The sequence below is a fragment of the Dipodomys spectabilis genome, unplaced genomic scaffold (assembly GCF_019054845.1).
Source record: "Dipodomys spectabilis isolate Male_0828 unplaced genomic scaffold, ASM1905484v1 ptg000297l, whole genome shotgun sequence".
NCBI lineage: Eukaryota > Metazoa > Chordata > Mammalia > Rodentia > Heteromyidae > Dipodomys > Dipodomys spectabilis.
The window spans coordinates 1,723,665-1,739,070 of record NW_024870974.1 but is presented as its reverse complement, the minus strand read 5'-3'; the positions used below and the strand labels follow the sequence as shown (position 1 = coordinate 1,739,070).

The window sequence follows — 15,406 nt, the reverse complement described above, 5'->3', positions numbered from 1 at the left end:
ATATGTAGGGATGAATTTGATAAAAGTACATTTAGATGTAGGTATGGAAATATTACAAAGAAACTCCTTTATGCAATTAACATATTTTATAAATGTATATAAGTTAAGTAGTATTTGCATAAATTACAAATACAACATAGCCATATTTAATGTCCATACACACAACATTAAAATGTGAACTTAAGTGAGACCAATGAACCACCAGTAAAAAGTAACAAAGTATGATGTTAACTTACCCACATCCATATCAGGAGTCAAAAGTTCTTCTATTTCTTTTTCTTCTATGATAAAATAAGCAAACAAAGATACAGTGTTTATGGTTATGTTTATAGAGAAGACGAAATCATTTAAACCCTGACAATAATTTTGTCTTCAAATTTGTCTTCCTGTTTAAAATGACTATACAGAATTCTCAAAGCATGTCATCTGATTTTCTTTCTCTGGGTAATAAAGGTAGAAATTCTTGCTGGCACACACTGGAGGTGTCTTTTGGTGTAAAATATACTTAGAAGTCAAAAAAATAACCCCCCCATAAACAAATTATCAAAGAAAACAACCACCCTATCGATAAGTGGACTTGGAAGTGGCGCTGTGGCTCAAGCGGTAGAGCGCTCACCTTGAACTGAAGAGCGCAGGGACAGCGCCTAAGCCCAGAGTTCAAGCCCCATGACCGACAAAAAAAAAGACTTAGAGACTTCTCTGAAGAAGAAATAAGAATGGCCAATAGACACATGAAGAAATGCTCAACTTCTCTAGCCATAAAAGAAATGCAAATCAAAACAACATTGAGATTCCACCTCACCCCACTTAGAATGGCTATAATCAAGAAATCTAATAACAACAGATTATGGAGGGGATGTGGCCAAAATGGAACGCTACTGCACTGTTGGTGGGAGTGTAAACTTGGTCAGCCACTTTGGAAAGCAGTATGGAGGTTCCTCAAAAGATTACACATAGAGCTCCCCTATGACCCAGCAATCCCACTTCTGGGCATTTACCCAAATGATCACAAAGCCATACTAAAGCTACCAGCATGACTATGTTTATTGCAGCATTATTCACCATAGCTAAGATATGGAACCAACCCGGATGCCCTTCAGTAGATGAATGGATCAAGAAAATTATATATAAATATATGTATATGTATAGAGATAGATAGATGTATCTATCTTCCTTTTTTTTCTTTTTCTTTTTTGTTGGTCATGGGGCTGAGCCCTCGGCCTGGGCACTGTCCCTCAGCTCTTCAGCTCAAGGCTAGCGCTCTACCACTTGAGCCACAGTGCCACTTCTGGCCTTTTCTGTTATGTGGTGCTGAGGAATCCAACCCAAGGCCTCATGCATGTGAGGCAAGCACTCTACCACTAAGCCACCTTCCCAGCCTCTATCTATCTATCTATATCTATATCTATATATAGTGGAATTCTATGCTTCCATCAGAAAGAGACCATCTCATTTGTTAGGAAATGGAAAGACTTGGAAAAATCCTATTAAATGAAGTAAGCCAGACGTAGAGAAATATAGATCCATGGTTTCCCTTATTTGCAATGATTAATATAGGTCTAGCAGTCTTATCCAAAGAGCAGAAAATCTTGAAAGTTATACATGTGACCATCTAAGAAGATGCTAAGCGAAATGAACCCAAGATATGGACACAAGAGGTTTTCCTTTGTTGTTGTTGTCTTTAATGTACTATGCAATTTTTTTGTTTGTTTCTTTGTATGTTCTTCCCCGTATGGTATATCCCTTGTCACTGTATTTGATTTTGGTACCCTGTGTCTTGTATATAGATTTATCTGATTTGGGGAGGGGAAGGGGAATAACAGAATGCTGAAACAAGGACACAGGATGACCCATTGCAACAATGATACTCACAAGACACTGTTGAAAATGATCTTTACAATTTCAGTGGGGGTGGGGGGCAAGAGGGAAAGGGAGAAAGGTGGGGGGAAGGGATAGTAGGAAAAAAAAGAAGGGGGTAACATGTTCAACAAGAAGCGTACTAATTATCTTACTCATGTAACTGTAACCCCTCTGTAAAGCATCTTTACAATAAAATAAAATAAAAATTTTTGGGTCCGGTCGTGGGTCCTGAACTCTGGGCCTGGGCGCTGTCCCTCAACTCTTCAGCTCAAGGCTAGCACTCTACCACTTGAGCCACAGTGCCACTTCCATTTTTTTTTTCTTTTTGCTTATGTGGTGCTGGGAATTGAACCCGGGGCCTCATGCATGCAAGGCAAGTGCTCTAACACTGAGCCACCTTCCAAGCCCCTAAAATAATTTTTTGAAAGACTCAGGATGCTACACCTTTCTTATTAAATGCAGACAAAATGCATATGTCAGAGGAGACTTTTTTTTCTCAACTCTGCAGTCAAAACTCTTTCCATGAAAAGAAAGCAGTCACTGGCATGTACAAGAGAACAGAACCATCATGTTGTACAATATAATGCATCTCTTATAGGGGTCATGCCTGCAAATATATATCGTTGGTTTTAGGAGTAGATAGAGGTAGCAATTTATTTATTTATTGCCAGTCCTGGGGCTTGAACTCAGGGCCTGGGCACTGTCCCTGAGCTTCTTTTGCTCAAGGCTAGTATTCTACCTCTTGAATCACATCACCACTCCTGGCTTTTTCTGTGTATGTGGTTCTGAGGAATCTAACCCAGGGCTTCATGCATGCTAGGCAAGCACTCTACCACTAAGCCACCTTCCCAGCCACCAGCAAATTTATTTTTACTTCCAAATCCCAAAGGAAATATTCCTTTTCTTCCTTTTGCTTGAAGTTAGATAGGATGTTTCCATCCTCACTCTGCTGCTCTACAATGTTTCAGAAGATAGGATTATGATTTCTTTGGCCTGGACATGTTGATGGGTGTCTGGGATATGATAGAGACAGCATAGCCCAAAAAAGGCAATGTTACTTAGATGAAGCAATCCTGACTTATATTTCTGGATTTCCCAAGTTCTCTGTGGGAAAAAGCTACATCTGTCTGGTATAACATGTATCTAAGTGTTTTCTAGGGCAAGAAAGTGTTCAGAAGTATACAAGGTACACTTGTGAATGAGAGGCAACATTCAAAAAGGAAAGTAGGGGGAAATCTGGGGTAGCTCAACTATCTTGGGTTTTAGAAAAGCAGCACAAACCCTCAAAAGTACATAAGAAAAACAGTCTTTGGTTATATAAAAATTAAGGGGTTTCATTCAACAAATTTCAAGGTGAATAGAATTAACAGATAGAGGGGTGAGAGAATAGAACAAAGTATTTGCAGTGTCTAAAATTGATAATTGATCAATATCTAGAATGCAAAGAGAATCATTGGAGATCAGTAAGGAAGAACAATGCAGTAGGAAAAAACTAGGCAAAAGATGTGGACTACTGAAAGGAAGGAGAGAGGAAAGGAAAAGTAGAGGAAACTCAAAATGCTACTCTACACATGAGTCTATAACAAAAATCACTGGTATTTACCAGACGATAAGCAAATAAACAATGTTATTGCTTGACAGTTGTCAGAAAGTTGGATAGTGCTAGCTGGTGTTGGGGTGAGGAGAATCCCCAGGTAGTATTGGTAGAAGAGAGGACTGATGCATAACAGCTTTGTCTAAGAACATGAAGGTACAAGTGGCCGATTAGAGATATGCATACCTCAAGACTGAGGAAGGGAACAACAAAAAAAGAATGCATGGGGTAGAGAGGACAGGGAACAGCAGCTTCAGAGGGGCAAATGGTGAGTAAGAGGCACTGAGGGGAAGGAGTGGCTCTGAGTTGGTTAGTTCCCCAGGAAATCTAACGTCCTGAGGAGGGCCGTGAACGATGGGCATTCTGTAGGCTTGAACGTGATCATTTTACATGAGTAACTAAGGAAAGGTAGCTCCGAAGAGCTGGAGGCTTTGAGGATATCTGGAAAATATGATATATTTCATCGGGTAACAATTCTTTAGGAGCTGCCAACGTTTTGAAACAGAAAAATTAAAGGAAGGGCAGAAAAATATTTGGCAAAGGTGAAATGTGCAGGGCTGGTCCCATTCTGGATGATTTTCTGGTCAGCAGGCGGTGGATAAGAGTGTGAGATTGAAAGTTTCATCACTCAACCAAAGCCCTCTGTGTCTAAACTAATGGGAAAGCTCAGTTATTGGCAAGACAACATCAAATCATGCTTAGTTAATATTGACATTATAATATTAAAAGGCAATTGTTTCAAGGTTTGAATATTGTAATATTGCAATAAAATTTTACCTTGAGTAGAGCGTGAAAGTCCTGAAGAAAAGCAAAACCAAAACATTTACCAAAGCAAAGGGAAACATGTTAGCATATTGATACAACTGTACATTTATTTTACTGGTGTATATTCTAGTCACTCTATCAATACATGCAGAACTGCTTCACAATGTGGAGAATCTATACACAGTTCCCATTCCCTTATACTGAATTCCTTTAATGTGTGTAAATAAAACCCTGAACACATTACTCTCTATATATAACATAAAGATCGAAACACCTTGCTTTCCACAGCTATGTAAATTTTCTGTTATCAAAACAGATTTACTAGCTGGGCACCAGTGGCTCATGGCTGTAATCCTAGCCACTCAGGATGTTGAGATCTGAGGATCATGGTTCAAAGTCAGCCTGAGAAGGAAAGTCTGCAAGACTTTTACTTCCAATAAACAACCAACGAGTTGTTTAGCTGTGACTCAAGTAGTAGAGTACTATCCTTGGACAAAATAAGCTCAGGAACAATACCCAGACCTAGAGTTCAAACCCCAAGACTGGTGCGCACACACACACACACACACACACACACACACACACACACACACACACACACAGTGTTTACCTTGAGTTTCAGGAAGTCTGGCTCCTAAAACAAAAATCAAACAAAATACTCACTAAGGCAATAAAATCATTTCACTTGAGTAAATATACCCAACACCATTAATATTTTAGAAACATAGTATAAAAGTTCAAAATGAATAGTTATTAAATGCAAAAGAAAACCAAACAGTAATGCCATTTACTTTGTTTTGTTTTTTGGGTTTTTTTTAGGTCCGGTCGTGGGGCCTGAACTCTAGGCCTGTGCACTGTCCCTCAGCTCTTCAGCTCAAGGCTAGCACTCTACCACTTGAGCCACAGTGTTACTTCTGGCTTTTTTCTTTTTGCTTATGTGGTGCTGAGGAATCGAACCCAGGGCCTCAGGCATGCAAGGCAGGCACTCTACCACTGAGCCACCTTCTCAGCCCCTACTTTAAATTTTAATAGTGTATAATAGAATTTTTGCCTTGCATTTAAGAATATACCAATTTTACAACCGAAGAAATCATCTTAATTTAGATTTAAAAGACTAACATTTAGGTCCATTTGAACACACACTCAGGGGCAAATTTACTATAGAATTATAGAGAATTTATAACTTTTAACGTGTATTAATAAAAGAAGGGCTTATAAAAGAGAAACACTCAAGATACATCCCAAATGTCCTCTGATCTATGATTTATTGATTTATGTCCCCTTAAAGAAGAGACTAGTGAGTATTAGTCTTACATCTCTGCCTTTACTCGTCATTTCCCAACGTTAGCCTGGTATTGGGTAGGAGGGTAGAAAAGAGCTATATTGATGAGATGTAAAATGTGGAGCTCGTGCTAGGAAGAATAAACTGAAATAACAATGATAACTGTCTAAGTGTATTTTTTTACAAAGATTCAGAAGTTAAATGAAAATAAAGTTTGCTATTGTAGTTGATTTATTTATTTGTTTGTTTTGTCAGTCATGGGGCTTGAACTCTGGGCCTGAGCACTGTCCCTTAGCTCTTCAGCTCAAGGCTAGTGCTCTACCACTTGAGCCACTGCACCACTTCCAGTTTTCTCATGGTTTATTGGAGATAAGAGTTTCACAGCCCTGCCCAGGTTGGCTTTGAACCATGATCCTCAGATCTCAGCCTCCTGAGTAACTAGGATTACAAGCATGAGCCACCAGTGCCCAGCTTGTAGTTTATTTCTTTTGGTGCATTTTTTTCTCTGATAAAACTAGCACATTGTATCTCTTGACCTTAATATTCATTATTTTAAATAAAAGCAGGGAGCAGGTGCAAAAAGAAAAGGACAGAGTCTAAAATATTATTACATTAAAGAAGTGAGATTTAGTGTAGACTTTCATTGCCAGGAGTTATGGCTAACTCTTCTTCTACCTGAAATCTCTTTTTTCTTTCCTCTCTCCACTAAGGATTGAACTAAATTGAACATAAAAGCACTTTTTTTCCTCATCTCCTTTAAAAAGTGAGATAAAATTAAAATCCTAAAAAAATGATATCCTAAAAATCTGTCCTTTAAGAACCAATATCAAATATCAATGGAAAATTAAAGAAGATGTCACTGGCCTATTCAGTAATGCCAAATATGATTGGTATCAATTCATTGACTCACAAATATTGTCAGCCCATATTTAATGCTTATGTGTGAGGCACTTACCTGAGGATATTTGAAATATGAAAATAATTTTAAGTAAACAGTTGAGAAGGAAAGGCAAGCACAAAGCCCATGAAAAGCAGTTGAAGTAACCCGGTGATGTGTGGTGTGGCCTGGTACCAGTTCCCAAGAGCCTGTGGTGCCTCTTACTTCCCAACTTTCTACCACAGCATGTCAATGGCTTGAAACTTCCATGGTGGAGTATTTATGCCACAAACATTGGCAAAAGCTACAAGTCATGGCTTCCACTTCCTCTCTAAAGCTGGCTGTGGGGCATTTCCCAGTACACCACTGGTACAGTCCACGAATAGGGTAGCTGTGCACACTAATCCTCCCCTGCCTTCCCCAGGCTCATTGAAGGCAGCCCCATCCTTTCAACTTGAAGTTCAACTTATTGGAACCACTCTTCATGGCTCATTTGCTTGCAACACCCAGCCAATCAGTTGACAAGTCTCACTGGCTCTACCCTAAAAAACAATGCAGAATCTTGCTGTTTCTCATCACTTTCCTTTTGACCAACTCATCCTAGTCACACATCCTTCTCTGAATGATTGCTGTAGCTTCCAAACTGGGTCTCTGCCTCTCCTCTATCCTAATAGAACCATTCCCCACCTAGCAGTCAGAGAACTCTAGATTTAAAGTAGAAGTCAGACTATGTCACTGTGCCCGACTTCACTATTTTATCCACCTTGATGCCTTCCACCCTCACTTCTTTTGCTTTGTCTCTAATCCCATTACTGGGCCACCTGTTACACTAGCTTCCTTGCTGCTCTTCTTCAAATTAGGGATGCTCGTGTGGGGAGGGGAACACTGCACTGCTACTGCTCTGTCTGGGGCACTCTTCTGTAGACTTTTTATCTAGAAGTCATCTCCCTGAATCCTTCTCATAACACCTTATTTAAAATTTCAAAACTTAGCTGGGCGCCGGTGGCTCACACCTGTAATCCTAGCTACTCAGAAGGCTGAGATCTGAGGATCACGGTTCAAAGCCAGCGTAGGCAGGAAAGTCCATGAACTTCTTATCTCCAATAAACCACTAGAAAACCGGAAGTGGTGCTGTGGCTCAAGCATTAGAGCACTCGCCTTGAGCTGAAGAGCGTAGGAACAGCACCCAAGCCTAGAGTTCAAGCCCTACAACTGACCCCTTCCCCCCCCCCCAAAATTCCTTCTAACAATCTCCTTGCATAAGATTTGCTTAGTACTTTTTTAAACCAGTCTTTTACTTATTTCTCATATTTATTGTCATTGTTTCCTCATTGCAATGTAAGATCCATAAAAGGTCAAGGCTTTTTAAATGTGATTTGCTACTGAAACCTCCTGGCACACATTTCAGGAACTTAATAAGGCTCATGAGGGAAGTAAAGTGAATATGATACTCTAAAGAAAAATGCCCTTCAGAAAACATTGCTGGGAGTAAAATGTCCATCTGTGTGGCAGAGATTATTTTTCACCATTGGGGGCTGTCCAGAACACCAGCTCATTGCTCTGAGACTTGGTTAGTAAAGGGAGAGAATTGGTATTATTCTACTTTTCTACTATGAATTACATTGCATGGAAACAAAGCATAGCTGATGAAAAAAAGTTTTCCCCATACAATTTCAGTCAGTATATGCAAAGAGACTCATGCAATTAGGAATAGATATTTTACAGCCTCTACTGACAAAATAGATGGAGACACAATCGCCACATTGGCTAAAAGATGTGGGGAATTTTTTTTAAATCATGCCATCAAAGTTGCCCAGGGATCAATGTCAGTTAGCATCACTGGAAATAAGACAACTAGATAGTTAGACATTATGAGTAATGGGAAGTATTCTGCCAAATATTCCAGGAATTCAAGCCCAAAATATTGAATCCTACATCTAACCAATTCCATAAATCCAGATTAAGAGACATAGGACCCATTTTCATTGCATGAAAACATTGGAAGTAGGGAGATGGGTGAGGTGACTTAAAGTCTAAAAGAAAAAATTTAAATTTATTAAATACAGCATCTGTATTCTTTAGAATCCTGATTTGAACTCATTAGCTTGATAGGGACATTTTTGAGATGGGAAAATTTAGACGTGGCTGTTACTAAATGATGTTATTGTTTGTAGTACTGTTTGTTGGCATACTTAAGAGAGAATGGTGTTTGGCATATATAGTATATATGTATACCTATACTAATATGTACATGTAAATCTGAGATATTTTTGAAAATACTGTAACAAAAAAGCCACAGACAGGAAAATAAGCAGGAAGGGAAATGAACAAGACCAGCAAGCTATCAATAACTTATAGCTGGAGGATGGGTTCACAGAAGATCAGGTTTTTTTTGTTTCTTGCATATGTGAGCATCTTTTTAAATTAAAATGTTCTAACCAGGCACCAGTGGCTTATGCCTATAATTCTAACTATTCAGGAGTCTGAGATATGAGGATTGTGGTTCAAAGCCATCTCAGAGAGGAAAGTTCCTGAGACTCTTATCTCCAATAAACGACTCAGAAAATGGCACTGTGGCTCAAGTGTTAGAACATTTGCCTTGAGCTGAAGAGCTGAGGGACAGTGCCCAGGCCCAGAGTTCAAGCCCCATGACTGACAAAAAATTTTTTTAAATTAAAAATAAGTAAATTAAAATGTTTTGAGATAACAAGTAGATATAAGATGAACATTCCACAATTTAAATGCCTCCTCAGAAATATCCCTATTGCTACTCTCACTTAAGATTATGATCCAGGCTCAAGTGGAAGCCAGTGCTTAGCTAGTAGTGCCAGGTCCTGGGTTCAGTCTCTGGTATCACAGTGGTGAAGGAGATTTTAATTTGCCCCACAGAAAGTTTCAGAATCTCTAGATTCAAAAGTGAACAGGAAAAGACACCACAAACTTTACCTTCACAACCAACTTCATCTTCTCCCGTAAGGCAGTCCACCTCGCCATTGCATTTATACTGGCTGGGGATGCAGACACCCGACTTGCAAAGGAAGCTTTGGTCTCGGCATCCTGTGCAAACACAAACAGAAGTTTCTTCCGCTTCTTGAAACTGGATGGGGAGGATGCTGGGGTAGCTCAGTGGCAGGGTGCCTGCCTAGATGTGAAAAAGGCCCTAGGTTCAATTCCCATCATCATCATCATCACCACAAACAGAATGAACAGGAAACTGAAATTCAGCAGTAAAACTGCTTGAACTTTTTTAGTCAGAAGAATGAATGTAGGGGGCAGGGGACAGCCTTCTATCTATCTACCTTTACAGCACAGCTCATCACTTTGATCTCCACAATCATTGACACCATTGCATGCCTTCTCCCAGGCAATGGATTTCCCATTCACACACTGGAAGGACGGATCTGTTGGAGAAGCTATAAAACAGGAATGATCTTTGTGAAATTTATTCATGGAATTGTGACATAATAGCCTCATCACATGTTTTGGAACAATGGAGTCATTAAGATAAAAACAATAGGGCTGGGAAGGTGGCTCAGTGGTAGAGCGCTTGCCTTGCATGCCTGAGGCCCTGGGTTCGATTCCTCAGCACCACATAAGCAAAAAAGAAAAAAGCCGGAAGTGGCGCTATGGCTCAAGTGGTAGAGCGCTAGCCTTGAGCTGAAGAGCTGAGGGACAGCACCCAGGCCCAGAGTTCAAGCCCCACGACCGGATCCAAAAATAAAAATTAAAAAAAGATAAAAACGATATAAAAATCTGGTAGAATTAACATATGACATGTGTTTGATGGTGACAATAAATGTCAAAACTGGCTGATGGGGGCCTTTTTCAATACCTCTGAAAAACCAGTACTGGTTGTGGCAATTTGTAATTACTGGAGCCAGGAGCATTAGCTGATCTGAGCAAACACAGGTGCTCACCTTTTCTTCTTAGTGCTACAATACTAGTGCCACCCCTACTTCCGGAGCACACGTGTACTATGCCATTTCCAGGTTGATTGAACAGGGTATAGCTTTGGTGTTTAACACCAAACATATGGCCAAAATATCCCAGTAAAAGGATGGAGGAGCAAAGTAGCAGTGACTGCTTGGAAAGGGAGCTATTGTCTGAACATTGTAAAGAAAGACATATAAGCTAGAATGCCCAAAGGAGATGCTGAAAGTTCTCCTTATCCTCGTGTTTGCTATAGTAACTTTAATATAGATCTTAGAGGAAGCTGAAGGGAATTGGGCAAGATTTCTCTCATCAAAGAACTAGAGAGGAGTAATATTTGAATGGCTAAAAGGAATAATGGGGGAAAGCATCAGTGTAGACACTAAAGCCCAAAACAAAGTCTCCTTGAACTGACAAGTGGGTTTTGATCATTGTTTGTTTATTACAAGCCTGGTGTGAAAGAAGCAAGCTTGAAGGAATGGAAAACATCAGACAAGTAAGTCACCAACCTGTATCCTGTGTGTAACACACCACACCAGCTAAGCCCTGGTAAATCTTAGTTCTTTTCTTGGTAAAAGTACACTCAGCTAAACTGGTCTCTAATCCCCGACACTGCACATGCAGACATTCAGTGGTGTTAATATGGAGATCTGTAGGTGGATAAAACCTTCCTTGAGTACTAAGAGCACCCCTGCAAACAGAATAAATCAAACATAATGGCAGAATAATTAGCACTTTAGAGTTTACAGTCCTGTTGTAAAAGATAAGGGCCTAAAGTAATTAACTTTTATTTGTAAGCAGATGAATTATACATTCGCTGAGCCTTAATAGCTTCATTTGTAAAAGTGAATAGAAACCAGGCTCTAGTGGCTCATGCCTATAATTCTAGCTACTCAGGAGGCTGAGATCTGAAGATGATGTTTCAAAGTCAGCTTGTGCTGCAGAAGTCCATGAGACTCTTACCTCCAATTAACCTCTAAAAAGCCATAAGTGGAACTGTAACTCAAGTGATAGTGCTATCCTTAAATGAAATAGTTAAGAAACAGCATTTAGAGTTCAAGCCCCAGTATCAGCTCCATAAATATATAAATACATAAATAAATAAATAGTGAATAGAACTATCTCACTAGATTTTGTATAGATTAACTAAAATACTCCATGTGAACTAACCAGCCAAGGTTCAAAAAATGTCAAGTTCTCCATCAACAGTTAGTTTTCCCATTCCTATTTCTTGTTAAGGAAGAATGCCACTTTCTTATTCCTAAGGTTTCCTTCTATTCTGACATGTCTTCTCTTTTTAAGTTGATTTTCTTTCCACGTGAGGGAGTAGGTTAATTTGATCAGAGGTTTAAGAAAATATAAATCAGGTATGCTCGGCTCAGATTTCCATCTTAGCCTTATGGGAGTCTCTCTACATGCATCATACTATAAGGCTTAATTACCTGGCACGTTATTGCTTAAGAAATAGTAAATGAAGTTGGCTTACCTCTAATCATTCCAATTTGTCTTTACACTAAGCTGCATCTTCAATTCAACCTTGATATAGTATTGATATTTTAGCACCTCTATACTGTTACCTAGACTTTAAAATTTGCTAAGAATTTTGCAAAGAGCGCCTCAGTTCCCCAACATCCTAGAGATGATGATTTACAGTGAGCCGGGCTTCTACCATACTCAATAATTTCTGCTATTCTTTAAAAGCAAATAAGAAAAACCAGGTTAAAAACTAAAAGTAAGTGAAGATACCTATGACAAATGGAACCAGAAATAAAACACTAATGGCAGTCTAATTTTCAGACTAATTGAAATGAAAAGAACAAAAGGGTACTGTATTCCTTACTGTTCTAGATACATAATGAAGATACAGTAGTTATGAAGTTGATCCATAATAACGAAAAAGAGCCATTTGGGACAATATGATAGATAAATAAGAAAGACCTCACAACTTAACAATACTATAAAAAATATAATAAAATAAACTCAAGGAGCTCTTAAGGATGTAAGAGAAGTTCTCACTAGCTAGAAGCAGAGAAATTTTTCCTTATGCAAAATGTGGCAACAGAAAATACACCGAGAGACTGAAGATTAAGAGAGTTTACTATTAGGTTAAAACTATAGGTTGTTTGTCACGTGCACTTGGGAGGTTGAGGTAGGAGGAAAGGAGGGAAAGAAGGAAGGAGAGAAGGAACAAGAGGGGGAGAAAAGAAGGAAAGGATGGAGGGAGGAGAGAGGCAGGAAAGAAGGAAGGAAGGAAGGAAGGAAGGAGGGAAAAATACTTACCATGGAGATACAGAAAGTTTAAAAGTAAAGAAATAGAAAAAGACTTGAACATAAGAGTTAACAACAAAGGCTAGGAATGTGGCTTAGTGGTAGAGTGCTTAGTGCTTGCCTAGCATTCATGAAGCCCTGGGTTCAATTCCTCAGTACTACATGAACAGAAAGGCTGGAAGTGGTTCTGTGGCTCAAGTGGTAGAATGCTAGCCTTGAGCAGAAGAAGCTCAGGGACAGTGCCCAGGCCCTGAGTTCAAGCCCCAGGACAGGCAAAAAATAAAAGAGGGGGGCTATAAACAGACAACATTCAATAAGAACAAGTGGAAATGGACAGTAATGAGTGCATTTAAGACTTTGAGAGTCACTAAGGGATTCAGTGCAGATATTTAAGGAAGCTTACAGGTGGTCTGCAGAATCACCTGCTCAGCAGGATCTAAGTGTTACGCAAACATGAACATATTTAATCCTCCCAGCAAGGCTCTGAGGTGGAAATTAATGCTCCCAGGTTACATAGGAGGAAAGTGATGCATGGGAAGATTAAATAATCAGAAAGCAAACAGTTGGGACAATACAATCAACCCTGAGAAAAATCTCCATCTATATAAGTGCTTACTGTTGAAATCCAAGGTCAACGCAGGCCACATTGGCTTCAGTCATGCTCCAGCTCCTTTTACATATGAACATTTTCTCCTTCTGGTCCACAAGTTTTACTTCAACGACTCCCTCTGAATCTGTGTTCCCATAACTTAAGGAAACATTAAATTTTCCTAAAATAAAAACCACCAACAATACTCAGGCATTCACTTTCTCCCCTTGTAATTTAAAATCTTTTTTTTTTGTTGGTTGTGGGGCCTGAACTCTGGGCCTGGGCGCTGTTCCTCAGCTCTTCAGCTCAAGGCTAGAGCTCTACTGCTTGAGCCACAGCGCTACTTCTGGCTTTTTCTGCTTATGTGGCGCTGAGGAATCGAACCCTGGGCCTCATGCATGCACCTTTCCAGCCCTAATTTAAAATTTTTAAAACAACCATTTTATGAGTGCTTATGTCAATGGCTGTGCTGCTCAGTCATGTAGGAAAAATATCACTAAATATTAACATCATCTCTCTGAAGATGGAGCCTGTACGTCCCTTTTCAGACACACAGAGCTTGTCTAGAAGTTATTACCAGCCCCAGAGGTGAAGCCAGGAATTGACATTTGCTTCATTTATCTTACTCCAAAGTCCACAGTCCTAAAGTAAGCTAAACAATTAACAACACTATAGAGAGGATTTATGTCTCCTCATAAATTTGAAGCATTTAATGTCAGACATTTACAAAATAAACTCAACTATTTCCTTCTTCCAGTCAACAGGGAGGGGAGACGGGCTCAGCCAGGGAGCTTTGTTCTTTGTTCCCCATAGTACCTTGACATTTTAACAACAGGAAATTAAATAGGTAATCACAGGCTGGGGTGTGTCATGGTAACTTTACAAAGAATGTGTCAGCATTCCTCTGTAAATTCAGAAATATCTGCAGTAACTTCCTATCAGAAGAACATGAACCTGAGTTTTGCTATGAGAGCTGGAATTTAATGAGCACTTTCTTTGTGCCCTGAGCACTGTGCAGAGAGCTTTTGTGCCTCATTTTGTTGATTTTTACATTGCACAGATGTCACACAGATTGTCAGTAACTGAGGAAGGACTTAGAGGAACCTGAAGCTCAACCTAAATGTCAGTGAAATCTCCAATCTTCAACGATCTTCTAACCTACATGTGAGGGTCCCAGCCTCTCACCACATCACCTGCCATGGAATGTAGACAAGTTCCTGGCCTGACACGCCAAGTTTGGTAGGAAGGAATGTGTTATCCTTAATCAGTGCTGTCTCAAGTTTCTTGGATAGTCAGAGACAATGGTTTGGGCCTGGAGTAGAAAGACCTGAGAAGATAGATGCTAGAAGAAACCCTAAGGCTAGAGATCCAAGGGGAGTTGAGGCCTAGCTAGGCTACTTTACTACATGTAAGAACCAATCTCAATCATATAAAGACTTACTTGTTCACTGAAGTCTAAACTAGTTGAGTGTCTCTGGGAATGATCCCTTTAATTAAGCAGACAAAGTGGGGACAATTCTAAGGCACCAGGCAGTAGTGAGTGGCACCTCAAATCTTGTACTCTGAATTCACAGGATGGCTGGATTCTAGTGACTATATTTCTCCATTGCTATTGAGTCTAAATTTTTGGGATGTCTTCAGAACATTTTATAGTAAAATGATTTTCTAATAGAAAAAATGATATACAATGACACTCTTATGCCACAGGATAACTTTCCTACCTTCAGCTGTGCATGTTCCTTGATTTAAGAACTTTGCCCCTGGACGAAGACATTCAAAGCTCTTCTGATGACAGTAAGTCGGGTAGCTTTTTCCATTGGTTGAACACACGGAGGTGCCATTCTTTGGGCACTGATAAGGGAGCTTACAAGTACAGGTTCCATCAATGCATTTCTGCCATGGCTGGCAGAAGACTTTAGTGCAGGAAAGATGTGTGTATTTTTTCAGTAAGCACTTGCTGTCCACCGGATCCTCTTGAGATGGGTCTGACGTTGAACTCTGCCACAAAACAAAATGGACCCAGCCCACACAAGGATGCTATGGTCTGCTGTTTTAAGAACCAGACAAACCTAGCTGCTAGCCCCAGTTTTGGGATACTTGCAGTTATAAGGGCAAGTTACCCTCATGAAACATACATTTCCTAATCTGTAAAATGAGGATGATAAATATCTCCTGATTTCTGCAGTTTTACTTTAACGAGTATAAGTAATATGTGTGTAATGGTTGGCACACACAAGGCAT

The 15,406-nt window shown here is 39.7% G+C and overlaps 1 protein-coding gene across 2 annotated transcripts in view; it reads right to left on the bottom strand.

Annotated features, from left to right (window-relative positions):
• The window catches only part of Cfi (complement factor I), a 32,347-nt gene that overhangs the window by 10,428 nt on the left and 6,513 nt on the right, over nt 1-15,406 (bottom strand). The window contains exons 2-9 of one of the 2 annotated variants that reach the window (XM_042701697.1): nt 14,887-15,163; nt 13,193-13,346; nt 10,818-10,999; nt 9,678-9,791; nt 9,325-9,435; nt 4,830-4,853; nt 4,232-4,252; nt 237-281 (exon numbers count right to left, since the gene is read on the bottom strand). In XM_042701697.1, coding sequence (XP_042557631.1) covers nt 237-281; nt 4,232-4,252; nt 4,830-4,853; nt 9,325-9,435; nt 9,678-9,791; nt 10,818-10,999; nt 13,193-13,346; nt 14,887-15,163 — 928 coding nt within the window. The remainder of the gene's footprint in view (nt 1-236; nt 282-4,231; nt 4,253-4,829; nt 4,854-9,324; nt 9,436-9,677; nt 9,792-10,817; nt 11,000-13,192; nt 13,347-14,886; nt 15,164-15,406) is intronic. The other variant, XM_042701698.1, reaches the window with a different exon arrangement.